Raw genomic sequence first — 27,967 nt, 5'->3', positions numbered from 1 at the left:
GAAAAGGATTAAAATCTGATGGACAAATATTCAAAACTAAATTTTAAAAAGCTGAAAAAAAAAACCCCAGTAAAGAATTAAGAAAAATAGATAATAGCAAGGAAAATGTTTTTCTGACTATTTTTTGTCATTACATTGCAAACCTCAATTTTCCATTAGCATGAAGTCAAAAAATGACTTTATTCAAAAAATATATAAATAGATATGATTCTTTAACCATAAAACAATCTAGTTATTTTTGGGGTTCTTCGTAATTTTTTAAGCAGAACTGAGGATAAAAATGCTCTTTGGGAGGTAGAAGTTGCTGATTCTGGAGCAATTATATTAAAAATGAAAGACAAGACAAACAGTACAGGAATCTATTTAATATAGGTGTCAAGTGTTTATCAATATGTGGCTGATAAAGTGAGACGACATTGTGCATAAAGTTATTTCTGCAGAGTTTTTGCCATGATACAACAAATGACTAAAGAGGGAGAAATAGTGACAAACATTTGTGATAAATATAAATCAATTAATCCTTTTGTTGAACTACAAAAATAACAATTACGTCATGTAAAATCTTCTAATTTTCTAATGAAATTAATACTGCATTAAAGGAAAACCCCTGATCGCATCTTTAACTCACCGCCTCATCTCACCTGCAGACAAAACTTCACATTTTCCTTTTCACAAACTTTAATTCTCCTTTTCCAAACACCTGAAACTCTTCAGAATCAAACACGAACCGTCTCTGACATCCCAAGACATTCAGTCACGTTTCCAAAGAGCTCCTCAGTGACGTTTCTCACGACTCGCCGCCATCTGCCTGGCGCTGTACAGAGACACTCCCATCCCCAGGGTGGCCATCGTCATGGCGACAGGCTCCATGATGCTGCTGTACGGCTGGACTCGAACCTCGCCGGACATCTGCCTCTGCAGCAGGGACGGACAGGCAGGAGAAAAATATTTTCCATGTTTTCACACCAGAACTCAACATGAACAGAAACACGTGTTTGTGTTTTTATCAGATTTATCACCCAGCCGACCTGAGATGAGCCCCACAGCTCTATATGAAATATTAATGCACAAACTTTCCATCCAGTCATCTTCAGTCCAACGTGTCCATTAAAGATTCATTCCTTCAGGACTCAGCGGACTGGTTCAGGTCTCACATCCGCAGATTCAGTTCTGCTTTCACTGATTGCTACCAGTAAATGTGACGCACATTTCCACTATTATCCAGAACGACCAGTGCTGTTTGTCCACATAACTAGTTTTTATGTTGACTGTTGGCTGGAGGGTTGGTTGAGTAGTCAGGGTTTTGGTCAGTAGTTTGATTAATTTAGTTTGCTAGTCAGATGGTTGATCAATCGCTTGGTTGGTAAGTTGGTTAGCTTGGCTTAGGATTAGTTTGATTTGGTTGGATGTTTGTTTAGGTTGTCAGCTTTGCTTGGGGATAACTTGAGTTGATTGTTGTTAGTTGGGTCAGTAGTCAGGTTTATGGTCAGTAGTTTGGTTAATTAAGTTGGTCGGTTATTAGTTGATTCGTAGGGTTGGTTAAGTGGTTGGCTAGTCAGATGGCTGATCAGTTGGTTATCTTGGCTTAGAGCTGGTTTGGTTTGAGCAGGACGCTCGGCCATTTGGCTGGTTTGATTGGTTACTTGGTTGGTGAGTCGGTTGGCTGATGGTCGGTAGGTTTGTTTTTCAGTTGGTTTCTTGAGTGTTTGGCTGAGTGAATTAAAGCCTTTAGACTATGTGCACCTTTCAGAGACTATTTAAAGGAACAGTGACGTAATGTTTAAATCGCCTCGTCTCTACCGAACTCTCACCTGGAGGAGTCGGAAGTATCCTGGAGTCAGCCTTCCCAATCTGAACATCACTCCTGCCGCTGGAGATTACAAAACGAGAACTGAGCGTCAATCAGTTTCACTGCAACTTGAAAGTTTCCATCAGGAAAAATCTGGTGAAATCTTTGCTTCTGGAGGTTTGAATGAATCAATTCACAACAACTTGGTTTTGGTTTTGGATGATTTCTAATATTACTCTGTACTTTAAAACCAGAAAAATAAACATTATTCAATTAATTCTTGTGATTTTGCTTCAATCCTTCAATATTTAATGGACAAAACAAACATTACGTTAATAGTTAATAAAGATTCAAATAAACTAAATCACATGGACAATCCCATTCTTGGACAAAGGAAACATTTATTATTGTTAACAATAATAATCAGCATCATAAATAGGTCTGTCACAATAAATCAATAGATTCCATGATAAATTAAAACAAGATCAATAATTTCTATTTTTCTTTTTCATTTTCTACCAATAACTGGTGATAAATCTTCTGTCTGGTGTTTTAGTCTCAACTGAACCTTTTTAAGGACAGTTTTGTTTACAGAGACTTCATAACTCATTTTATTTGTTGTTTCTGTTGTTTTACTAAATTATTTATTTAAAATGTTTTCCAGTTTCAGTATTAAATGTTCATTACAACTTAAAGTCTGTTGAACTTTGAGAATGTGTTCTTGCATTATTATGATATTACATTACTGGAAAATGGTATCAAAACAACAATATTATCATTTATCTCAATAACTTGTGGGATAATTTATCTTCCAGAAAAATGTGTTATCATGACAGGCCTAATCGTAACCATCCCAAGGCTCTAAAAACATGTTTATAGTTGCTGTTTGTCCCACAGTTGGCTCCGGAGTCATTCTACAGCATCAGCAGTCAATCCTTCTTTAGGTAAAACAAAATGTTTCTCACAGTTTTCAGGAGTAAGTTGATCCTCTGGAGGTCCAGAAGCAGCAGCAGCAGCGATCCGCTTCACGGCCGGCTGAGCTGACGAGGCTCCTGCATGTCCCGGATCTTTTGTCTGAAGCTTCGTAAAACGCTCCGTCCGTCACGGGTGATTCGGCGGTCCAGACGGTAATGATGGGAGCAGAGAGAGAAAAGTGGCTCTGTGCAGCTTGCTGCACGCTTGAAAGAACATTTGTGTTAATGCACTGCAGTGACTTATGTAACCTGAAAACACTGAGCATGAAACACTGGAAAAATCTCCCAATTTAGGGCAAAAAACTTCTTTAAGCTTTACTTTAATGAGAAGCTGCTGCTGGACAAGTTCAGATTTTATTTTTGTTTTGAATTATTCTGGGGTTCTGTAAGGCCTCTGCTTTCATTACATGGTAAAAATTCATAACACAGTTCTTACTGTAGGTTATTGTTGACAACAGATCTAAAGACAAGACTTTAACGTAAAAAACATTATTATAAAGGGCTAAATAAATTTCAGAACAAGCTAAAAGCACACTTGGTTGAGTCTTTTTTGAGAGTTGGACTAAACCTTCAGGAATCAGCTTAACGTCCTCAACAATGACAGAAACTGGGAGTAAATTCACTCAGCAGTTTGATCCGTTTGCTTTCTGCACCGGATTCACAAAGCATTAAATACATGAAGATATAAAAGCACCAGAAAAACAAACAATCCAGTTCCCAACAAGATCAAGACTGCTAGAGTTAAATAACGTTCAGGGAAAGGGTTTTTAAATCAGTATTTTTAAATGCACAATTCAAATTCTTCATTAATTGATTTAATTAACTGTAAAATGTCATTCAGATGAATTTTCATGCACTTCATCCTCCACCTGATTTGGTTATAAATGTTTTTTGCAAACTTGCAGACATCAATGAAAGAAAAGATTGATTCAACCTTCGTTAACATAAATTAGCCTTGCAGAATCGTGTTTATCACAGAAGTATCTTGGTGAAGCCTCCCTGTGTTCGACCAGACTATAAGGAAGTGACTGTGCAGACTGAGTGACATCACGTCTGTATTTTCTGCTCATTGTCTTACAGAAGCAGCCACACACAGAAAATGCAAGCGGTTTATTGCAGAAAATGTTATTCTCTTGGTTTTGATCCTCAGAGAACTGCAGGAGCATTTAGAGCTGCTGGAGAATAAGAGTCTGGCGTTGAACCAGGAGTCTTGGTACCGTCAGTTCTGGGCTCTTCTTCAGTCCGTTTGGCTCAGATTACGGTTCTGGCGAGCGACACGTCGACCCCTGCAGGACCCGGCTCACCGGTTTTCTTCACTGCCAGGATGTGGGTGATGAAATGCTGAAACACAAGCAGCATTGCAGGTGATAAGAAATCAGACCTAATACTCACAGATCCACATGTAAAAGTGACCAAATAAAAGGTCATTAGATTCTGCAGAAATGTCCTTTTGATCCGACAGACATCGTGTTTCAAAACCGTGGAGTTATGGGGATGAAATGTTCATTAGTTAACGCACAAATCCTTATCGTTTCCATGGCGATCCCGTCTTAGCATGGCTCTATAGCTTTAGTTAAAGTCAGACTGAGAGGTTACGTTCTGCAGCATTCCAGGAATACTCCGATACTTTCCAGTGACATCCCAAGAACTTTTATAAAACTTTGTGGTACTACTTCAGGTACTTACTGGAGATGAGTCACTTGTAATATTGGGGAGTTTTGGGGAATCTGTTTGTATTGGGAGGCGGCTGATGACATGCTGCTTTCCTGAAACTTACCACCAACTTCCCCAGACAGTAAAAGTTGCTTTCTTGGAACTTTCAAGCAACATCTCCAAACTATAAAAGTTGCCTTCCTTGAAATTCCAGCAGCATTCCCAGACTGAAAAACTGAATTTCCTGGAACTTACCCAGAACTCTGCAAAACCTTTCCAGGAAAACAGCCAGAAGGTTCAAGGAAAGTTCCAGGAAAGCACCTTTTATAGGTTATGGAGGTTTGTCTTATGCCATCTTGTTGAGTGTTTAGTTTGACAGAAACCAGAGGAAAACAGAGTGTTGGTGTGAGACCTTCTGACGTCGATCATCAACAGCTTCTCTGGGCCTCAGTTTGGATTTCAGGTGTTTTTTCCTCTGAGCTTTTTCCTCCTGCAGTTAAACCACGAGACGAAGGAAACGGTTAATTATCGTTGAGCCTGACAGTAATTTCAGCTGTTAATTGGAAAAAACCTTCAGGATGTTGTAATTTGAAGTTCTGGCGACCAATTTCTCCCAGGATTTGGCAGCGAGTTCCTGCTGCGTCCGATGGGATTTCATCTGAAATTTAAAAAAAACTCATCTGAGTTCATGAAAATAAAGACAGAACACTAATATTCCCATAAACCTCTCTACACGCTCCAGAAAGCTTTCCAGATTATAACTGATTATTTTCATCCAACTAATGAAATATTTCTCTCTTTGCACACTTTAAACTTTAATGACTTAAAGGAGCTCAGAACAGCATTGGCTATGCAGTAAACCATGAATAAACTCCTTTAAAGGTGTAGTTCAAAAGTTAAACTATGACAGACTTATTTGAAAAACAAAAGGTCAGAATGATGGTAAATTGTACCTCAGTTGGAAAGATTCAGGTGTGGAATAATTGTTGTGAAGAGTTAAAACAGTTTGTAACTCTTTAATTAAAAAAATTGCAGAAATCGTTTGCTAAATATAATTATTTTTGATTGTTTCCTTTTATGAGTTTGTCTACAGCCTCAGCTGAAATTCCTTTATAAGCTCTAGAAAAACATGGAAAGCTTCAGCTGCTTCCATTTTGACGCTGCTTTATAACAAAGTGAAGGTTTAATAAACTGAACTTTCTTCAAACGATGCTTTGACAGGAATTTAAATATTGTTTATCAATTTCTGTATTGCTTTGTCTTATGTTTTTTCTTTTTTGATTTGTGTATGGAACGGTGAACATGTCTGAAAATAAAATGGACTGTAAATCAAGACGCTCATGACAGGCAGCGCGTTGAAGGCCGTTTCTGCGGGATGTGACGTGAACTCTTCAGCACCTCTGTGTAGACGCGCATTTCCTCCTGGATCTCCTGCTGCTTCTGCTCCTCCAGGACGCGGCTCTGCTCCACCATGACGCTCTGCGCCGCTTCCGTCAACGTCTTAGAAATGGAGTGCAGCGCTTTTTCGTCAGAGGTGATCGGCTTCACGCCGTCCAGACTCAGTTCCTTCCTGATCTCGTTCCAAACCTCGCAGACCTGCAGAGAAACTCAAAACTTTCTCACCGAGGAAACGATTCAACTGGAGACGCTCTGAACATTTTCCTGATTTCGGGTTTCACAGAAACAATTTCATGATTCAAGGCTTTAAGCAGAAAAAAAACTTTTATTTGTTACATTTTCATCATCTATACGTGAGTTTGGATGAGGGCAGGCTTTGTAACGGCTTCTTTTAGTCTGATTCTGTTTTTCTTTCAGTCGTTTCAGTCCAGTTACTCTGCAAAAACAGAGTAACCGGAAATAAAAATAAAGTAACTTACAAGTAACTTTTCAGCAAGAAATACAAGCTTGTTTTAAGTAATAAAGAAAATGCTTTATGTAGACATAAACTGGGAGATTATTTCACTTATAGAAAGGGAAAAATATCTTGTTGAAAGTGAAATAATCTGCCAGTTTTGATCAATTTTAAGGATTTTTTTTACTCAAAACAAGCTCCTATATTTGCTGAAAAGTTACTTGTAGGTTAGTTTTGTGTTATTTCAAGTGTAGTAAGATATCTGCAGTAGAAAGTCGACACAAATACTTGGTAAAACTGTGCGTGTTTGCAGTGTGAAACCCTTTAATTTGAAAACTGTTGTCACCTTGAAGTCCAGGTATCTCCTGACGATGCCCAGAGTCACATGATCTCCCACCGACAGACCAGGAAGATCCTGGAAACCTGAAACCCAAACATGGAGCCCAAATACTAATACACATATTAACAAAAGTAGGAACAAAAAAAAAATAACGCTCCATTGTAGAAAATCAAATTATTCTGCATTTTAAAAGCTAAAAACAAAAATTAAATATCTGCTTCTTCATACCAAAATCAGCAGAAAACAGTTTTTTGCAGTAGATATTGTGGGAAAATGAAGAAAGCTCACTGCTTCTTGTTGTTGTCGTTGCTATAGACAGATTTTTTTTCTGAACAGAGGGATGAATTTTTACCAAATGCCAAGTTGAATTTTTCTCCCAGAATTCAGTTTGGTAAGTTTGTCTGAAGGTTGTACATAACTCTGTCATAGACTTAAAGGAGTCTTTATGTTATCATGAAGGGTCATTTGGTAAATAATGACACTTTTAATGCAAAGTTGCACTAAAAGTTTAACTTTTATTTTTTGTGGAACTTTGCATTAAAAGTGTAATTATTTACTGAATGTCGCTTCGTGTCAACATGAACATTTATAAAGATCCTTTATGTTTAGAACATGTCAGCATTCTCCCCTTCAGACAGAGTTACCTTCATTTTTCTGTTTTGCTCGTTTCTCTCTCACCCAGGTTGGACAGCAGGAGGTAAATCTTCCCTCGCAGGTTCTCCATGGTTTCCAGGACGGCTGCGGACGGCGCGTTGGCCGGAAACGTCAGGTTGCAGATCTCGTCCTGGAAACGGGTCAGAAGTGGCTTCTCCGGATCTTTAGGGCAAAAACAAAACATCCAACCTGACAGATAATCTTTGAGATGAATTCGGTTCTCCCAGATGGACTAGTTTCAGCCTGACCAACAATTCCTCCGTTTTTGTCCCGCAGGACGCCCAGCTCCTCCTCTTCCTCCCTCCAGAGCTGCAGCAGGACTCCGGGGGCCGTGAGGCCGTCGGCGTCCCTCCAGCCCAGGACCAGCGGCCGGGTGTTGGGGTTGTTGCACAGGTCCAGCAGGATGGAGAGGATGATGCTGTGCACACACCTGGGGCTGGAGCGGAGCAAATCCAGCAGCAGGCCGGTGCCGTCCTTCCACAGAAACTCGTTTTCTGTGATGCAGCAGCCGATGACGCAGGACCTGGAGGGACGGGCGGAAACTCTGCCGTCAACTTTTCTGACAACAGGGTCCAGAACGAGCTTTTCACAGGCAGCAACACATCTAAACACATTCAGTTGGTTTTCAGAACAAGAATGTTGAATTTAATTAACCTAACTACATAACAAACCTGGTGGTGGCAGTGTCATGCTGTGGGAGTTTTGGTCCAGATTCTATCGCAAATATCTTAGTACACTAGAAATGAGATAAAACTAACATACATGTAAGTTTTGAGCAAGATGTAAGAGATTGTTCTAGTCAACAATTCCTGAATATTGACAAAAAAGTTCAGAACTTTTTATTGATGAAGAAGTTCTAGTTCCTCTAGTTCTACTTGCAGATTATTTCTAATAAAACAGTTTTCTCATATTATTTGGAGAATATCCTCCAAACCCTCTGCAGCTGAATGTCTGTTTTTCAGACTGTATGTATATTTTTTTAAATAAACAGAAGAATTTCCTTATTTTTAAATAAAAAAAGCCAATAGGTTTTCTTGGGGAAACTGGGCTTGGTTAACCCCTTCATGCCCAGTGTGGGTGGATGTAAACGACCAGAACTGGAATCGTTTCCTGTATTGACGCGGTTCTGTTGGACTCACCACACGCAGTCGATGGTGGAGATCAGCAGCTTGTTGTATCCCAAACCGCTGTAGAAGTTCTTCGCACCTTTCTTCAGGAAATGTACGACCATTTCCACTCCCTCGGACCCAAACAGCTCCTGGAAGACAACAAAACCTCCACTTTTAAACATATTGAACTCTCTCTGCTATAGGAGCTGAAATCATCAGGCAGCAGGGGATAAACGACAGCAGCTGCTCGTTTTGAAAGTACATTACGATGTGTAAGCAACAGTTGGACCTACATTTATGGCGTTGCTAGTTTTTCAGATTTTATTTTTTCAGATTTTATGTTTACAACATATTTTACTTTTCATTTCCTTTCATTGTTTTTGTTCAGTTGTTCAAAGGGAATATTCCCTCTTAAAATTAGATATGCGTAGTACACAAAATTGGACTTTACATTGAAATGTATATAATTCAACTGCTTATTTTTTAAGTTTCTTTTAAATAAACGTTATCTACTGGCTTTAATTTCCTTCCTTAGGTTATTCCATAGGTTTACGCCACACCTTCATTAATAATAACTTTATTTATGAAGCTTTTTAAGCAAAGTGCTGGACAAGAAGATAAAAAACTGAAGTAAAACATTTTAAAAACAGATTTGAAAAAGCAGTAATAGGTAGAACACTAAAAGGTTTTAACTCAGTTTTAAAAACCTTCACACCTTGTAATGAGCATCTGTTTATCTTGTTCTTTTTTTAGATTAAATTCCCATCTTTAATTTTATGCTCCTTTTCTTTCCTTGAGCTGTTTGTGTTTATCATAGCATCTATATTAGCTTTTCTTCATGTTTTCTCTGTCTTTGCATTATGAGTGTAATCTTTTGAAGGAGCGTTTTGCCTTTCTGTGCATGTCGGTCTCACACAGCGCTGACAGGATCAGCTGGATGTTCGACATCATCTCTATGGTTACCACATCGCCCTCGTCACAATCGGCTTCCAGCTGGATTATAATCCCTGGGAAGGAGACACGTCTCACTGCTCTGGCCGTTCACGGCGGCCATTTTGGTGCGGCTGAAGCGGGCGTTACCCAGAAGCTGGTGGATGGCTCCCTGGTCGCTGAGGTCATGGTTGACGGACTGCTCCCCCAGAGACGTGACGGCGCGCAGGACTCTGATGCAGCGCTGCATCTGCTGCTTCCTCCTATCTCTGGCATCTGAAGCCAAGAGCAGAACAAAAAACTTTCAATCTGACGGTAAAAATGATCTGCTTCCATTTCCAGGGCCAGATTTATAAGGAACAGTTTCAGTGCCCAATCCATGACTGAAAAAATATTTTGCTAATGCAAAAATATAAAATGCTACCAAGTGTTTTTGTTTAGTTTCTAGTGCAAACATCTCAGCACATTTGAAATAAGACAAAAATGACTTAAAAGTAGCTTTTCAGCAAAATGTGGAGCTTATTTTAAGTAAACAATTTCTTAATATTAATAAAAAGTTCTAGTTCCAAAACATTTTTCATGTTATAAATGAAACTATCAATGGACCAAGTGCTTTTTCATCATTAGTAATTATTGACTTAAAAAAGCTCATATTTCTTGCTGAAAAGTTATTTGTAAGTTAGTTTTGTTTTATTTCAAGTGCACTAAGAACTAAATAAAAGAAGATAATATTTTGTGTTTCTGCAGTGTTAATAGTCGCCCTAAACAGAACCGGGTATAAACTGATGATGGAAGGTTTCATGTGTCCCTTCGCTCCACGTTTCCAAAAAACAGATACTAAAACATCAGAATTTTCAATCAGGTGAGGATTCATAAAAATCATGGCGCTGGGCTCCTGCCGTAACGCGCTGCGTACCGCAGCACCAGTCGAGCAGCAGCAGCAGCTGCGTGTTCCCCTTGCAGCTCATGTAGTCTTGCAGCATGACCGGCGCGATGCTGACCAGCGTCTCCAGCGCCTGCAGCTGCAGTTCCTCCTGCTGGCTGAGGATGGCTCTCTGAGGCGAAGGCGGCTGCTTCTCAGGCGGATTTACAAACCGCAGCAGGCTCACCATGACCAGCTCCTCTCTGAAAAGCTGATGGAAAACAGAAAATTCAGACTCAATTTCCCAGAATCAACATGTTTATGGCAAGCTATTTTAACATAAAATCTATTTCCTCTCACCATCTGTAAAAACATTACAGATATCTAAATACTGGTTTTGTCTACACACAACTACATTCTGACTATCCTGAATGTGGTGAAGCTGATTTTATGCTAAAACAGCCTGCCGTAGAGTGACTGACCTGGACAGCATCAACGTTTCTGGACAACAAAATCAGCAGATTCAGCAGCAGCTTCTTCATCTTCAGGTCTTCTTTGCTGTGGGTGAGTTTCTGCGCTGAAGAGATCTCCACTTGAAACAAAAATACATTCTTCTCAAAAATCACATTTAATGACTTTGTAAGACAAAACTAACTGCAGCCAGTGAGGAGAAAGTGTCTCACGTTCTGGAAGTGTGATGTAGCCCAGCAGCTGTTTGGCAAATAAGCTCTCCTGCAGATCAGAAAGAGGTTTTCAGCAGGATGCAGGTCTACAGAAGTGATTTATTTAAACCGGTCGTACTCACCACGAGCGGACAGTTTGGATTTTCTGCAATGAGAGATGTGAACACCAGCAGGTAGTTCCTGAGCTGGAGGTCAAAGCCCTGGGATGTGAGCGCCAGGACGGATGAAAACGCTTCCTTCAGAGACCTGGAACGCACGGACCAAGACACGCTACGGCAGGCCGTTTGAACATAAAATCAGTTCATCTGGAATGGTCATTCAAAATATCTGCTTTTATGTTCTGACTAGTAGATTTTGACGAAATATGGGACGACTTCATGTAAGTGTGCTGAAGTGTGATTTAATGTTAAAGTGGCCTGCCGTAGAGACGCTGTTTCACGGTGTGAGAGCATGCGACGCCTACACCACGCAGTCGAGGCTGCAGAGCTGAGCCACGGCGTCGTCCCGGCCGCTGCTGTCCAGCAGCGTCCAGAGGATCTCCGAGGAGCTGGACAGGACCCGGCCCGGCGGGTCGCCTCCGTTCATGTGCAGACACACGATCTGCGCTGCTCCTGCGTCCAGCATCGACCTGCAGTTCAGGTCTGCAAAACGGTCAGAAAAACTGATGAAGAGTCGGGCATCTCTCCCATGGAGAATCAAAGTTTATAGTCCAGAATCGACTCAAAATGCTCAAAAAACTAATTTAGTCAGCTTGATTTGTTTGTAATATAGTTTGAATAAATCTTTGATATATTTTTTTATTTAACAAAAATCCAGGCTAACCTAATAAAATTAATTTATATTACAGAATTTCACGCACAAATGTATTTTTGTTTAAATATAAACTGAAGAAACTTGATACAGTATTGAACCTGACAGAATAGTTTAAATATATTGCTTACACTCTTTTTCTCTTGGCAGTAGATTATTGATATATTGCAATAATCAATATATCAATTAATTGCATAATAAAGTAAAACAAGCTCAATAATTTGCATAAAGTCTCCAGTGTGGCGTTTTGGTCTCAACTATTTTGAAGGACAATTTTGTTTACAGAGACTTTATTATTCATTTTATTTGTTGTTTCTGTTGTTTTGTTTATTTATTAGTTTTTTTTTAAAGTCTTCCAGTTTCAGTGTTAAATGTTCATTAGAATTTAAAGTTTATTGATCTTTGGCAATAAGTTCTTGCATTATTATGACATTACCATTATACTACTCTAAAATGGTCTCAAAACAACGTTATCGTTTATCGCAATAACGTCCGGGACAATTTATCGTGCAGAAGAATTTATCATGGTGACAGGCCGCGCTGTGAATCTCTAAACCGTTTGAATGAAACGTTGGTTTCTGAATTAAAACTCGTTTCTGAGCGGATTAGACGCGGAGAGATTTGCGTCTGTTTCTGCATGAAGAGCGCAGTGTTCGTCACCAGAGGAGCTGCAGAGGAGCTGCAGGGTTTCCATCAGCTGCAGCTTGATGAACGGCTGGTTCTGCAGCGCGGCAACGGACTCAACCAGCAACTTGGGAAGGTCGCTGCGCTCCACCAGCTGCAGCCGGTAGACCGGAGAGACGGTCTGGCTATCTGAGCAGAACAACAGGACAACGCAGGGAAAAATGATCAACATTAGGCGCGAAGCTCCTTCCTGCCTCAGGTAACAGCTGCATCAAAAAGTATTGCAAATTTTTTGCCCAGGTCCCTCTTGAAAATGAGATCTAGATCTCAACGGGTTTACCTGGTTAAATAAAGGAATATAAAAAATAATTTATAGACGTTGGATTTACCTTCAGGCAGAATCTTGAACGCCTCAGAGCTGAAAAACGACTGGACCATTTCCACGACTTGCTCCTGAATGTCAGGATTCGGGATCTTCATCAGACGACCTGCAGACAGACGCAGGAGACGCTGCTGCTCCTCATCATCACGGCACCGACCGGAGAAACGCTGACACGGCAAAAACTCAACAGCTGAGATTTCAGAGCAAATCTCTTATTACACTCAAAATAAGACAAAACTAACTTATACATAACTTTTTAGCAACATACATGAGCTTATTTTAGTCAATAATCTCTTAATATTGGTGAAAAAGTTCTAATTCCATTGGCAGATTATTTTACAAAAAGAGTAAAAGAAAACAGTTAACTGGAAACAAGAAAAATATCTTGTTAAATAATCTGCCAATACAACTGGAAGTTATGTTTTTATAAGGAGTTATTTACTTAAAATATGCTCACATTTACTGCTAAATAATTACTTGTAGGTTAGTTTTGTCATATTTTAAGAATACTAAAGTATTTGCACTACTACACCAAAAATACTTCATCATATTTTGTGTTTTTTCAGTGTATCTATTTATTATGTGTCAATCCATAATATAAAAACTATCATTTTTCATATTTATAGTTTTAATTCATTTGTAGCCCTTTCTAATAACATTTTTATTTTTTTTAATCAAACTTGACAAATATTTTTTAATCTTTTAATTTTTATTCCATTTATTTTACTTTCTGATTGCTTTAATTAATACATTTATGTATTTATAAATAAAATATATTTTTATGTATTAATGAATAAATTATATTTGAATAAATTTTTATTAATTTAAATTTCATTTTCAGTAATTTTGGTTTAATTTATTTTTCCACTGGTATTTTGATCATTTGAGCTCCAACTGTTTCAGGCTGGAAAGCCTCCTCACCATCACCCTAATCTTTAGCTCCCTGCAGAGATTCAGAGTCAGAACTCAGGGCACAACTTTAACATTTGAGTTAGTAAAACTAAAAAATGACTACCTCCAGTATATTTTATCCCAGTAATGCGTAACGATGTGGATCTATAACATTAATGCTCTTTTATAGCTTTTTGATTAATTTTAAATGTGGAGAAGTGGCGGTTTATCTCTCACATAACTAGGAGATGAGTAAAAACCAGAAAAATGTGTAAATCTGTTGAAACAGCGGCGTACGTACCCAAGCAGGAGAGGAAGTTTATGGCGTCCTGAGCGTAGATCAGGTCATCGGACACTTTCTCCTTCAGGAAGGGAATCCTGAGCAGAAAACAGAGATGCTGCTGAAGCAGAAACTGATAAACATTCACATTTCTGAATTTCCTACCTGCTGATTTTAAGAACTTCGCACAGAAACGATGCATATTTGGGACGCTCGATCACTTTCTCAGCACAGATGTCAATTATCCGGGCTATATCTGCAAGCTCTCTTAAATGCTGAACATACTTTAAGAAGATTTAACGTGCAGGAAAGAAATATAAAATGTTAACTTTTCATCACGACACAAGAGGAAAGCATGATAATCCAGGAAGGAGGATACGAAGCCGAACTTGTTCCTCTTCAGGACCTTCCTCAGGACGAACAGGTGCCTCCCTGTCAGGTTGGTCTGCAGGACAAAACTGATGATTAGATGCAGAAACACAACTTTACTGAAAGAAAAGCGACATTTTACTGACCGTCAGAGGATCCTGAAGAAGATAAAGAATCTTCATGAGGTCCAGACTTTTAGGAGAGGCCTGTGGAAAAATCAGCAGGGAAAATTTGATCTGAAACATCCCACTGGTTTAAAACTACCAAAGTGTGTTGACTAATAGGAATTATGTGGTTGATTCAAACAATACTAAATAATAATAATCAACCTTTTTGGAGAGTAAGCTTTATTTTCTTGTTATAAACAAAATAATAGATGTCATCATCAAAATACTAATTGATTTCAAACAATTGGAAAATTTTCACATTTTATATTTTATAAATTAGTTTTCAAACACCACAATTACTACTATGGTCTTAATAGTTAATTATTTTTACAAAAATTCTTCAGGATTTTAAATATTATTTATCTTCCATACAGTTGTTTTTTGTTTTGTTTTGTTTTGAACTGTATACCATGATACGAGTCTTTCTTTGTGACAATATAAAATGAAGATACTTTACCTCCTGGACGTTTTTAATCTTAAACGATGCACTCAGATTTATCCCGGGAATTTCCGTATTCTCCCGGCTCACAGTTTGTCCCAAATCCATCCCGGGACAGAGGAGGAGCTACCGGAGCTACCGGAGCTGCCGCTTATTGCTACAAAACAGTCGGTTACCCGAAACTTTGCTGAAAAACTCTTTTGGTTCACCTTTAAAACGCCGTGTATGGCGGCTAGGAAACTATTTTCTAACTGAAACAAAACCGTAACGTAACATTTGGTTGTTTCTGACAGTAAATATCCGGTAAAAATAGTCAAAACTTTTCGGTTCTAATTGTCCACGAAGTAGGCAATGCACAGTGTTGGTTGCTATGGTTACTTTGTTAAAAAGCGACGGAAAGCTGCTTGGGGGATGGTGCGTTCAATTTGGCTTAAAAGGTCGAAATTCTTGGATTAAACTCATCATAATAAAACATAATAAAGACGAAATCAAAACTGAAGAGCCAGAATTTCATCCGCTATCTGGATATTGGTATTCTGTAAAGCTTCGGAATCTAAGAAATTGTACTAATAAGTCATTGTTCCCTCACCTAAAGTTTTATATCGCGTTAATTTAATTTTACATAGGCCTACAGAATCATAATCTCTTATATACAAATATTTTGAATGTTAGAATTTATGAAAATGTTCTAGAAATAAATTGTGAATGGATTGTACAGGTATCCGGTTTAGCTTTTCGTTGTTTTCACATTTATAATGTGATTTACGAGGTACTTTAAACGTAGCACCGAAACCAAGCCGAACCAAACCGCCCATTTCCTGGGCTAAACAGGAAGCTGTTTTCTGATGTCAGCTGCGCTTTTCTTTCTTCACAACAACAAAAGATAATTTAACTAATTTATTGAACCTTTTTATAAACAAACGGGCAGGTTGAGCCCTGATTTAACAGGAGTTCAGCGGGACGCCATGCTGTCGGACGCAGGTTGGTGTTACAGCTGCTAACTGCTAACATGCTAAAGTGAAAAGCTGCTGTTCGGTTCATTTAAAGAGCTTAAAATGTCCAAAGCTCAGCGCCTGCTCGCTGTTAATGACCCCAATCAGCTTGTAATCGGTTTTAAACTGTTTTTAACAGCATCTGTAATTAAAACACTCTAATCGGTCGCAGTAAAGGCCTGTTTTCTGCTCCGCTCCATTGTTCCTCTCCAACACATTTTGATGTTGTTGTCTGCAGATTACTCCGGGAACGGCTCCGGTGCTCGCAGAGCCAGGAAACGGAGCTCCGGTGAGTCCCCGGGGGACGGACAGACCCTGCGCTCCTCCGGGAGGCAGAACACGACCCGGGTGAAGCGCAGCAACAACCCTCCACCTGGACAGGTGAGCTGCAGCAGGAGGGCTGTGTTTATGCCGTAAACATGTCTGCTTCGATGCTAAACTTCCATTTCATATCGAAAACTACATGTTTGTTCTTATTCATTATTTAAAGAATATATATTTGCTTTCATAATAACATATATGTAAAACGTTCTTAAACATTTTTCAGAATTTACCAGTTTACTTCAACCACAGCTGACAAAAACTCAAGTTAGGCCCATTTATTACAAAGAAAAACAAAATAAACCAAAAGTAGTCCATGCATCCATTCAAGCCTCTGCTATGACGCAGCTTCTCCTCGTCAACAAAGCTGGTCGTGAATGCTAAAGCTAGTTAGCATTTCTACCCATGAGGCGAATAAACAGCTATTTTTCTGTAATAATAAGTTGTTTCTTCGCCATTAGAACATTTAGCATCTACTTCACGAGTTGATTGACAGCGCTGAGACCCTCCTCTTGGCTCAGGGAATTTCTTCAAATGGCAATAGCAGCTCAGGAAGGAGGTGGAGGAGATGATTGATATTACACTGTCACACCATGGTGACAGGTTTAACAAAAATATATTTTTTTGTAAAAATGACATACTGTAGCTTTAAATGCCATTTACATTTACTGATCTTTTATTGTCTCCTCTGGATGCCAGAGTAAAAGGAAAGCCACGGAAACAGAGGAGGAAGATGAGCAGGCTGAGAAGAAGTACAGGAAGTGTGAGAAGGCGGGATGCTCGGCCATCTACCCAGTTTGTTTTGCGAGTGCATCAGACAGGTAGTGGAGCTGAAATAAGGTGAGAGGTCAAACACTCGGATTGTCTCTAACAGAGGCTTTTCTTTCCTTTTAGGTGTGCAAAAAATGGATACACTTCTCGCTGGTACCACCTGTCATGTGGTGAACATTTTTGCAACGAGTGCTTTGATCACTCCTATAGAAGGTAAAACTACCTGCAGCTCTCACTGGAAGGATATTATGATGCAGCAAATTCAGGATAAATCAGGGGTGTCCAAGCTTCTGCCCCAGTAGCCAAAACTAGTAAATTTAAATTACTTGTGGGCTACAGAGGTCATTACATTAACAATGCAAAAATTAGTTAGATTTTTTTATTTATTTTTTTACAATATTTTTTCATTTTTTAGTTTTACCTGCACAAATGTCTTTTATTTTACTTTAGTCTGTTTTTATTAAATCTGTATTCACTGCAAAAACACCAAATCCTATCAAGTATGTTGTAGTTTCTAGTTCAGATATTTTGGCTCAGTTGAAAAGAGACAAAACTAGCTTACAAGTAAATTTTCAGCAAAATATAGGAACTTGTGTTAAGTCAGTCATGTTAATGCAGGAAACTGGTCCTATAGTACACTTATTTCAAGTGTACTATAAATATAAAATATTTGCACTAACAACTACAAATACTTGGTAAAATTTTGTGTTTTTGCAATGTGTCATTAAACATCCAAAACATTAAAAAAATCTAAATTTTCTGTTTTGGAATTTAAATTTTGACAAAAATTGTTGGCCAAATTTTTACCATTATTGACTTCTGGTGAGGGGCCGAACAAAACATTTCAAGGGCCACAAATGGCCCAGAGCCACAGTCTGGACAACCCTGGTATAAGTCTTTCTGTGCAGTCACAAGGACGGCTACGAGACGTTTGCTTCCTGGAGGAAAGTGTGGACTAGTAACGGGAAAAGCGAGCCGAGCCTTAAGGCCTTCATGGCCGACCAGCAGCTGCCGTTCTGGGTGAGCGGCCGAACGTTTCCTCCTTCACAACGGGTTTTTTTTTTTTCATCAGTAACGTTGATGCGTTCCCTTCAGGTTCAGTGCACCAAACCGGACTGCAGGAAGTGGCGCCAGCTGACCAAGGAGATCCAGCTCACCGCCTCCCTGGCAGCAGCATACCGCTGCGGGATGAAGGTCAACAACGTCAAGGTAAAGAGGAGCCGCAAAAATCAGAGTCCACCCCAGTTTTCTCGGTTTGGTCACCATGGAAACATTGTTTCTGCTCACAGATTGAAGGACCTGACCAGTGTTCCCAACCAGAGGACTTGGTAAGATGCAGAAATGTTTTAAAATCATTAATGTGTAGTAAACAAAGCACCGCTCCCTGACAAATGTAGAAAAATTTCACCAAAAGTGAGAATGCTATAATGTTCTTAAAGGGACGGTTGTTCCACAATCTACTGATTAAACCCACAAATTGTTAAAATATGAATAAATAGCTGCAATTGTTTATAACTTTTTTCCAGTCAGATAAGTTTCTGTTAATATGTAAAGAAACTTTCCTCACTTTTATTCAGTATCTAATAATTATTTCATTAGTTTAGCATAAATTCTGCCTCATAACATTTCAATGCATTAAATTAACATATTTTATAATAATGATTAAAAATCAGGGCAAATTTGCAAAAAAATTCTGATTAAAAAAATATGATTTAAAAAAAAATGTATTAACTTGATCTGAGGCCCCTTAGCGCCCTCTGGTGGCCCTTTATTTAAAAAACAGAAAGCTAAAGAGATTAAAAGTTTTTAATTAGAAAGAATTGATGCGGATGCAAAAAACTGGAGCACTTCTGGTTTAGGTATGGACTGAAGATGGTATTTTTGCCCCAGTGAATAAACATATTTGAAGTAAAGTTTGTATTTGGGTTGTTATGATGAGTTTATTTCAGGGCTTTATGTCCATTTTGAGTGTTTCCGGCTGGTTTTTGTCTCCAGAGGGTTGCAGAGGTGAGTGAGAGCTGGTGGCACTCCATGCTGATTCTGCCTCCGCTGCTGAAGGAAAGTCCGGCCGGCGCGTTCCTCTCGGCGTATTATCCCGACTGCGTGGGGATGAGTCCGTCCGGCTCTCCCTGCAACGTCTCTGCGGCCGAGCTGCGGGCGGAGCCGTGCAGAGCCGTGCAGCCGCAGAGTAAGTTCAGGAGATGGGCCGACGTTCTGGACCGGAGCGAAGCATCATCACCTCTCCTCTCCGTCAGTTCCAGGCCTCTGTCCGTACTTCCAGCCCTTCTACCAGCCCAACGAGTGCGGCAAGGCTCTGTGTGTGCGGCCCGACATGATGGAGCTGGACGAGCTCTACGAGTTTCCAGAGTTTTCCCGGGATCCCACCATGTACCTGGCCCTGAGGAACCTCATCCTGGCCTCCTGGCACAAGAACTGCAAGGTGAGCACCAGGCGGCAGAGTGAGGCTGTGCGCCTGAAGGGGCAGTATCACATAAAATCAACTTTTTTGATCTTTCCATCAGATTTTCATGTTATTCCCTCATCAAAAACATTCCTGCAGTGTTGCTTTGATTCTTTCATGCATGTTTGAGAAATCCTTTAATCTCCATGGCAACCATTCAGCTGTGCAAAACGCCTGGTTAGACCTAGCCCCGCCTTCATGGCACAGCTCCTCCCCTACTCAGCTCCTTCAGACTAGCCAATTAGCAAACAGCTGGTGGGACTGCTGAGCTACTTCTCAGAGCAACGCTGGTAAAAATGTTGCCAAAGGGTTAATTAAAATTCTGTTAGTCATATTTGAAATATAGAGCATTTTTATGACATCAGAAGGTAACATAGTTACTTGATTGTGTTATAAAAGGGCACTCTGTTCCTGGAAAGCTCACAGTATGATCACATGTTCTCCTTCCAGAAAAACTCAACTCTGTTTACCTTCAAAGTCATTTTTATCAGTCGTTCTCCAGCATTCATTATTAAAAATCAGAATTAGAAGCAGGAAATGATAAAATGTATTCCTCCCTGTTTTTTCTGAAGGAAGTGCTAACGGCTGAGAAGTGTGCTCAGCACATCATCGTTCGTGGTTTGGTGCGCGTGTGCTGCGTTCAGGAGCTGGACCGGGTTCTCCACTTCATGACCAGGAAGGGCCTGATCAACACCGGCGTTCTGGCCGTGAAGCAGCCTCTGCTGCCTGAACGATACCGCTCTGTGAGGATCTCTGCTTCTTCCTGTTGTTAAATCCATCATCCGATCTGGGCTCACGATGCGTTTTCTCCTCGCAGAAGAAGGTGATCGTCATCGGTGCCGGCGCCGCAGGACTGGCTGCGGCCCGGCAGTTGCAGAACTTTGGCACACAGGTAGAGATCCGGAAACCTGTGAACTTTCCCTGTCCGATCTCAACGCTGTGCTCTAGACTGAAATGATTAATAGTGATTAATCGAAATAATTGTCATTAACTGGGTTATAGACTCTTTTTGCTGAAAGAGGAACACATACTGAGCAGAAATTAAGCCAAAACTGTCCAAAAAGTATTTTCATTTTGTATTAACATTGAATTAATTAAAAAACTTTGTAAATAAGCACTAGCCAAAACTCTGGTGGTATAGTTATAGTTTCATCCCATTCAATCTCTGCTAAAGAAATTAATTTTCCATTAATCGTCTTGCTACAGAACAAGTAATCGGTTAGTCAAAAATAAAATAATCAGATGAGCTTTGCGTTGTCTTGATGTTCAGTCCAGCAGAAAGAGCTGAGCTTTTCACGTGTAAAACGGTCAGAAGGATTTTTTAGTGCGGATGAATCCTTTGCTACAAAAGATCAAACATTCATTAATGGAATGTTGTTATTGGATTTTAGGTAATAACCTGTTTATTTTCTTATTGCTAATATTGTATAAAAAAGGCTTGAATGGAAAATTTGCATAAAGTGCCATATTTTCTATGATGAATTGATTAATCGTTGGAATAATCAATTAATCAATAACTAACATTAGCTGTTAGTTGCAGCTAGGGCTGGACAATAAATCAATAAAACTATTGATTGTAATCAACATCAACAAATAATACGTCTGATAGAATATTCGATATATAGAATGATCACTGAACTCCGATCCAGAACCGCACGGCATTCTGGGAAATGTAGGCAGAGGAAACGCTTTGCAATCACTACAATAACTCTTAAGAATTTGAATCAATATGAGTTGCAATAACATTTAATTTCCCTTTGGAATCAATAAAGTATTTCTGAATTTGAATTTAGCGGCTCACCCTCTATTGGCCAGCTGAGCAAAGTTGGTGCCATCAACCCACTCACTCTTTGGTTACCTAGCAACAACCAGTTGAGTAACTGGTGCAGCAGTAGTTTCAAGTTTCCCCACCGTTCCTCATAACTGCCTGTAGAGAAAACTGTTAATGAAACAGGAAAGGTCACGCCGCCAGTTTGGCTGTATGTCAGATTTACACATAAAACAAATTAAATACATTAAGCAAAAAAACTAAATGCTTTTATTGTCATAAGTTTTTCAGCCACATCATCCTGCCCTATTGTTTTCCCCTGAATGATCAGTTATGTATAAAATAATCGATAGATTAATCGATAACTGCCCAAATGTTCCGGGATCCAGGTGGTTCTGCTCGAGGCCCGGGACAGAATCGGCGGTCGGGTTTGGGACGACGGCTCTCTGGGCGTCACCGTCGGCCGAGGCGCCCAGATCGTCAACGGCTGCGTGAACAACCCCATCGCTCTGATGTGTGAACAGGTTCTGCTCAAACCGCCGGCACATTCAGCTGCTGTAGCCGCTGCCGCCTCTGGGCGGCGCTGATGATGATGATGATGACTCTTCTGCAGATGGGCATCAGGATGCACAAGCTGGGCGAGCGCTGCGACCTCTTCCAGGAGGGCGGGCGAGCCACCGACCCGGCCATCGACAAGCGCATGGACTTCCACTTCAACGCCATCCTGGACGTGGTTTCAGACTGGAGGAACGACAAGTCGCAGAGCCAGGACGCACCACTAGGAGGTGCTGTGCACTTTTCATTAGTGGATGTATCCACACAACGACCAAAATCGGACTTTTTCATCCAAAAATATCAGATCTTTTCCAATTCCACATCTGGAACCAAATCGTATCTGCAGTCTGAACAGTCATGTTGCGTTTTTTCCATCATTTATGTGAGACTTGCGTCATAATTCTGATTCTTCAGGTGTTTTGTCTTTGAATCTTTATTTTTCCAGATTTATCTTTGTGCCGCAGGTTTTGTTGTTAATATCTAGGACATAGTTCAGAGGAGAAGACGTGTGTGTGATTGTTTTATCGTCTCCACAGAAAAGGTTCAGGAGATAAAGAAGAACTTCCTGCAGGAGTCTGGGATGCAGTTCAGTGATTTGGAGGAGAAAGTTCTTCAGTTTCATCTCAGCAACCTGGAGTTCGCCTGCGGAAGCACGTTAGACCAGGTGAGTTTCTGTGCCGCTTAACAAGCAGACGAGAGGATGATATTGGGACATTTCTAGTGTCTTCTTGTTTCTTTGTAGGTATCGGCCCGATTCTGGGACCACAATGAGTTTTTTGCCCAGTTCTCAGGAGATCACACTCTACTAACGAAGGGTTACTCAGTTTTACTCCACAAACTGGCTGAAGGCCTCGACATCCGCACCAACTGTCCGGTACGTCTCGAAGCACTAACCACTAATTCTCTTAACAAGAATCGTAGCTCTACTAATGGTAAACTGCTTAACAGGTTACCAATTAGCAAAAACTAGCACTAAACTGCTAAGTATTTAAAAACTTAGTGAAAGATGAAAAAATAGCAGTTGCTAATACTAAACCACTAAACAAAAAATTAGCAGTTGTTAATGCTAAGCCACTAAACACAGATAAAACTAGCTGAAGCTAATGCCAAACTGCTAAACACAAACACATAAAAAATTAGCAGAAGCTAATCTGCTAAACATAATGACTAGAACCTGACACTGAACTGCTAAACAATAAAACAATTACAGTAGCTAAAGCTAAACAGAAAGGAATTAGCAGAAGCTAACGCTAAGCTGCTAAGCAAATAAAATAGCTAATGGAAACTAATGCTAAACATATAAAAATAGTAGTGGAAGCTACTGCTATACACATAAAAAATATGAGCAGACAATAACGCTAAGCTGCTAAGCAAATAAAAAGTAGTTGAAGCTAACGCTAACATCCACGTCCTCATCTCCTTCCACTTGACGACTGGTGTGAGACTCGCTGACAACAAAGTCGTCAGTTTCTGATTTTGCTACATATTATTATTTTAAGTTGTATGAATAGAATGACCAAAGTCCAAAACATATGATGTGACATAAAATTCATAAAGTCATGAAAATGGGGACAGTTGGATTAAAAGGTTGAAAAAGGGCAGCCATCTTGAAAAATGCATCCTGAAACTCCAGTGACTGATGGGAAAAATTAAAACGTCTGACCTGAATTTCTATTCTTGTATTCACACACAGTTACAGTAACATGCTGCTCTATTAGTGTGGAAATTATTAAAGATCCAAGTTTTTCCCACTTCGCCTTAATGCTGAAGTCTTGTTGTTTTTCCAGGTTCAGGCCATAGACTACTCAGCTGACGCTGTTAAAGTGACCTCCTCTAACGGATCCCAGTGGACGGCCCAGAAGGTAGCACACCTGCTGTGAAACCGGATCGTCTCCATGGCAACACGTCAGGTGTGTTTTAATGTGGACTGTCGTCCTCCAGGTCCTCGTTACGGTCCCGCTGACTCTGCTTCAGAAGAACGCCATCCGCTTCAACCCGCCGCTTCCTGAACGGAAGCTGAAGGCAATCCACAGTCTGGGAGCGGGAATCATAGAAAAGGTCATGAAAGATTTCTGTCCGGAGACGTGCAGCAGATTTCTTTTAATGTTTTAAATAAAAACAACCTGCGGAAATATAAAAATCTATTTTTAAATGATGATTTAATTTGCTAAAAGTCGACTTTACAGCCCAGAAAATGGGTTTTTCTGAATGTTCTTAAAAGTTTATCTGGACCTACAGTTGTAGGAAACCAGAACATTTAATTTATCTGAACTGTCCGCCTTCGTGTTGAGCGTTTTACTTGTGACCCACTGAGTTTGAGGCCAAACATCTGGCAGGTTTTACGGTTTCTAATGTCAGTAAATTATCCTGCAGATTGCTCTTCAGTTTCCGAACCGGTTCTGGGACTCAAAGATCCAAGGAGCGGATTATTTTGGTCACATCCCGCCGTGTCCAGAGAAGAGAGGCATGTTCAGTGTCTTCTACGACCTCGATCCACAGGTTGGCACTTTACTCACTTTACGCTGTTAACTGGGTTTTATTGAACAACTTGACTGAATCAAATTATGGAAACCAGTTTTTTAATGCTAAAAACTTCAGAAGAATTCAGGTTTGATCAAGAAATAATCCCTGATTTTAAAGAGTAATTAGTCATAAAATCCTCAGTTTCTCTGCTGTAAGCAAACAGTAATTTGCAGTTTGTGCATTTAAAACTCACAAACATATTCTGGCATCAACTCTGATAAACTCTTGCTCTCCCGTATGGAAACACAGGATGGCCAAAAAACTTGCAACGTTTTCTGCGTCTTTCACACACAAAGGTCGTGTGAAAAATGTATCAAACCAAGATTATTATATTTAACTAAAACTAACAAAATAACAAAAACTGAAATTAGGAAAACATTTTTGTTAATTGAAATAAAAACAGTAATTAACAGGGAAAAACTATAAGTTAGTGGAACTATATTGGGCTTTTATAAAACTAAAATATAATGGAGTATATAATAATATCCTTCATTTTCATGTTTATGTTTCAATTTATTAGCCTTTCAAACTGATGTGATTTATTTTTCCACCCAAGCAGTTTACTGAGCTGTTGACAAATTACGGCACTCCATAATCCTCCTAACGCTAATCTGCAAAATGGCAACAGCAAAAGTTGGGATAAAACCCCAAAGTCAGTTGGTTGTTCAACAATAATTAAATACATTTTTTGAAAATTGTATCTTCTGTTGAGTATTTATTACCCAATCAATGTAAACATGATCACGATACTTTGACCTTGTTGAATTCTGCACCTGAAAATTAACCAAATATGAAAAGACTGTAATTAATGCTATCGCTCATAAAAACAAAGCAATATTTAACTTACAACTAATAAAAACTAGCAAACAAACTCAAGAAACTAACTGAAAGAGACAAACAAAAAGTCACAACGAAATTAAACTATAATAAAAAACTAAAAACAATTATAAACCTGGTGCAAACAGTTGTGTTCACGACTTGAAGTCAATCACAGACTGTTTCTGTTTAATATCAATGAAAAAGAAACGATCACAACCAGCAACTCAAAATGCTGCCCCCTAGTGGCAGAAGTTACAAAACATTAAGACTGAAGAAAAACAAAAGTGTAGTTCATTTGAATTTTGAAGTTAAGCCATAGAAATATGTTTGTTTCTCATTGTAGCTGAAGCTTTCCTGAGCTACAGTGAGAATATGAGAGATTGAGACTCTGCAGTTATTTAATCTGTTAAAACTGTTTTTGTGTTTTGGTGACAACCAGGGGAAACAGGCTGTGCTGATGTCCATCATGTCTGGTGACGCGGTTTCTGCCGTCGGGGACCTGGAGGACTCGGAGGTGGTCGACGAGTGCCTGAAGGTCCTGCGAGAACTTTTCACAGAGCAGGTATCGACCTTCGGCGAGCACAGCAGGAGGCCTGGACTTTGACTAGACCATCACAACAGATTAGTTGTGTTGTTTGGGGTCGTTGTCCTGTGATGACCCAGTTTGCACCAAGGCAGATGTCTCTAGAATAATTTGTTCTGCAGAGGAGATGAGGCACCACTCAGTGGCTGCAAGGTGTAGAATAAGCCCAGATCACCATCCCGCCACCACCGTGCTTCACAGCTGGTCCAGAGGACGTTGTCTCTGTATTTCTGTCCTTCATCCAGGTTCAGCTCTGCTAAGCTCAGTTTGGCGACCATTTTGTTTCTAGAGAGAAGAAGCTTTCTGATTCAATCCTATCAAACAGCTATGCTGGTTCAGGGTCACGACCTTTGACCTGTAGCCTGCTAACTGAGGCCTGTAGAGTTTGAGATGGAGCTCTGGGGTTCTGGTCATTTCTCTGGGTTTCACCTTCTCACCTCTGACCTTGGGCTGAATTCCTTCTTGTTTCTAAGAAGTTTTCCTCTTGGAAATAATCATTTTATGTTAATCTTTACAATTTTTGATTACTGTTTTATTTGTTTTTGTCTTGTGAATAATCTTTCTCTCTGGAGAATGATGAACTTCAGATGGCTTGGAGATGACCTTTAACCTAGGGTTTACGGGCAGCAACAGCTGTTTCTCTGAAGTCATTGCTGTTTTCTTACCGTCTTGGTGTTTAAACACACGTTTGTTTCAGAGCAGCAACTAAAACTGCTTCTTTTATGGAAATCAGACGGACGTTTTCTGCTTTACAGCACCTGGATGTCACTTGTTACCATTTGTTGACAGGAAGTTCCTGATCCTCTGAATTATTTTGTGACGCGTTGGAGCAAAGACGTGTGGTCCCAGATGTCATACAGCTTCGTGAAGACAGGGGGCAGCGGAGAGGCCTACGACATCCTGGCAGAAGACGTGCAGGGAAAAGTTTTCTTTGCAGGCGAGGTAACGCTGCTTCCCTCAAAATGTTTTTTACTAAAGCAGAACTTTAACCATTATAATTTATGCTTTTTTTACTTATTTTGATCATTTTTATGCATAAATGATGTGAAGCTCAGCTTTAAATGCAATAACAAACCTAAATTATTCTGTTGCTAATTAGCAACACCAGGCACTTAAGGAATGAACCAAACTTTTTAATCCTAAATACATTTAATCCCATGCTGCATAATCTCAACAGCTTCCAGCCTGAAATCAGTTTACCGTTACTTTTTGCCCAGTTGTAGCTTAAATTTAAGAGATATTTTTAACCAAAATGATGCATCTTTATACTAGAGTCACCGAAGAAGCTACAATCCAAAGACAACCTGCATAATTGTTATAGGAAAGGAACATTTAAAGATTAGTTATAATCCCAGAAGTTCAGGACATTTTAAAAGTTAAAACTCGTTGGCCGCATTTCTTCTTCTCCTCAGGCCACAAACCGACACTTCCCTCAGACGGTGACCGGAGCCTACCTCAGCGGCGTCAGAGAGGCCAGCAAGATGGCCGCCGTGTGACCAGACCGCCCCGCCGCTCTCTGAAGCACCAGCACCAACTCGAACCCCGTACTCACTGTGACAGCCGTCTCTGCCGCTGGTTCCGGGTTCCGGTCCGGATCTGCAGCTCATTTCCACCAGCAAAAGGCTGTTTATTTATGTCATTTGATGCAAACTGCAGCTCTGTAGATTCATCAGAAACACAATGAACAATGAACCTGAAATGTGGATGAACTCTCAGGCGTCCCATCATCACTGAACAGATTAGTCAAAGTTTTCCCAATTGTAGAAATTTATGATCTGTAGTTTTTCTGGTCGATGTTTTATGATGAATGATTTAGTCAGAATGATTCTTCCGCAGCACTTTTGATTTAAAACAGTAAGTTTCTTACCAAGTGGACCTCAGCATTCAGAATACAGCAGACTCTTCTGTTTCTTTCTCAGGGATCTTATCAGGAAGTGCTGACCCTAAAACATCGGACGGTTTTCAATATGTGGGCATAAAAACGACGGAAATCCTTCCTGAAAAGTGACGTTTCTGAGATTTGGAGAAGTTCCTCACTTTCTCTCGATTAACTGTGACTAATGAGGATTCATGTGACTTCATGTCCTGTTTGTCTTGTTTGTGTAATAAACCGAGCTACAAACTGCCACAAAGATCAGATCTACTCCTGCTGTAACATTTACATCCTACTTTCAATTATAAAATGGAAACATACTTGAGTCACTGATTTTAAAACTTAACTAATCAATACAAAAAAATTGGGTTTTGATAGTAATCTGATAGTACTGCCAGATTACTATCAATCTGATAGTAATTAAAGATTGCACATTTGAACATTGAAACTGTACATTTCAGTACGATGCTCATTAGCAACATCAGGCATTGAA

The 27,967-nt window shown here is 39.8% G+C and overlaps 2 protein-coding genes across 4 annotated transcripts; one reads left to right on the top strand and one right to left on the bottom strand.

Moving 5' to 3' along the window:
* Positions 1 to 345: 345 nt before the first annotated feature.
* On the bottom strand, positions 346 to 15,514 carry cfap69 (cilia and flagella associated protein 69). Of its 2 annotated transcripts, XM_032580239.1 has the most exons (25): positions 14,827 to 15,514; positions 14,349 to 14,408; positions 14,213 to 14,278; positions 13,999 to 14,108; positions 13,855 to 13,931; positions 12,670 to 12,768; positions 12,317 to 12,469; positions 11,310 to 11,487; positions 10,969 to 11,092; positions 10,847 to 10,895; positions 10,646 to 10,755; positions 10,218 to 10,434; positions 9,452 to 9,577; positions 9,263 to 9,378; positions 8,402 to 8,520; positions 7,511 to 7,785; positions 7,287 to 7,424; positions 6,615 to 6,691; positions 5,815 to 6,012; positions 4,988 to 5,074; positions 4,829 to 4,906; positions 3,981 to 4,104; positions 2,755 to 2,967; positions 1,812 to 1,870; positions 346 to 915 (listed from the first exon to the last, which is right to left on the bottom strand). In XM_032580239.1, the coding sequence occupies exons 1-22, from the start codon at positions 14,914 to 14,916 to the stop codon at positions 4,015 to 4,017; spliced, it is 2,637 nt and encodes an 878-aa protein (XP_032436130.1). In that variant the 5' UTR covers positions 14,917 to 15,514; the 3' UTR covers positions 346 to 915; positions 1,812 to 1,870; positions 2,755 to 2,967; positions 3,981 to 4,014. The 2 variants fall into 2 exon arrangements, with proteins under 2 accessions (XP_032436130.1, XP_032436129.1); XM_032580238.1 differs by having other exon boundaries at positions 351 to 915; positions 2,755 to 4,104.
* Positions 15,515 to 15,621: 107 nt separating this feature from the next.
* kdm1b (lysine demethylase 1B) lies at positions 15,622 to 27,738 on the top strand. Of its 2 annotated transcripts, none has more exons than XM_032580241.1 (21): positions 15,622 to 15,789; positions 16,039 to 16,181; positions 16,821 to 16,942; positions 17,016 to 17,105; positions 17,801 to 17,912; positions 17,988 to 18,101; positions 18,182 to 18,220; positions 18,888 to 19,080; positions 19,148 to 19,332; positions 19,926 to 20,096; positions 20,174 to 20,245; positions 21,511 to 21,645; positions 21,735 to 21,906; positions 22,213 to 22,340; positions 22,419 to 22,550; positions 23,464 to 23,538; positions 23,618 to 23,734; positions 24,050 to 24,175; positions 25,458 to 25,580; positions 26,391 to 26,543; positions 27,014 to 27,738. In XM_032580241.1, exons 1-21 carry the CDS (start codon positions 15,774 to 15,776, stop codon positions 27,095 to 27,097), a joined length of 2,502 nt encoding a protein of 833 aa, XP_032436132.1. In that variant the 5' UTR covers positions 15,622 to 15,773; the 3' UTR covers positions 27,098 to 27,738. The 2 variants fall into 2 exon arrangements, with proteins under 2 accessions (XP_032436132.1, XP_032436131.1); XM_032580240.1 differs by having other exon boundaries at positions 20,171 to 20,245.
* Positions 27,739 to 27,967: the final 229 nt, after the last annotated feature.

Source organism: Xiphophorus hellerii, chromosome 13 (assembly GCF_003331165.1).
Source record: "Xiphophorus hellerii strain 12219 chromosome 13, Xiphophorus_hellerii-4.1, whole genome shotgun sequence".
NCBI lineage: Eukaryota > Metazoa > Chordata > Actinopteri > Cyprinodontiformes > Poeciliidae > Xiphophorus > Xiphophorus hellerii.
The sequence above is the reverse complement of the archived record's forward strand: the minus strand, read 5'-3'. Positions and strand labels throughout refer to the sequence as shown.

Coding starts and splice junctions, on each gene's coding strand:
- kdm1b (XM_032580240.1), top strand. Junction 20,097..20,170: donor TGCCTGAACGATACCGCTCT/GTGAGGATCTCT, acceptor TTCTCCTCGCAG/AAGAAGGTGATCGTCATCGG. Junction 21,907..22,212: donor CCAGGACGCACCACTAGGAG/GTGCTGTGCACT, acceptor TCGTCTCCACAG/AAAAGGTTCAGGAGATAAAG.
- cfap69 (XM_032580239.1), bottom strand. CDS start 14,916: ATGGATTTGGGACAAACTGTGAGCCGGGAGAATACGGAAATTCCCGGG. Junction 12,769..13,854: donor AAACTTCCTCTCCTGCTTGG/GTACGTACGCCG, acceptor GTCTGTCTGCAG/GTCGTCTGATGAAGATCCCG. Junction 7,786..8,401: donor TCCACCATCGACTGCGTGTG/GTGAGTCCAACA, acceptor CCGTCCCTCCAG/GTCCTGCGTCATCGGCTGCT.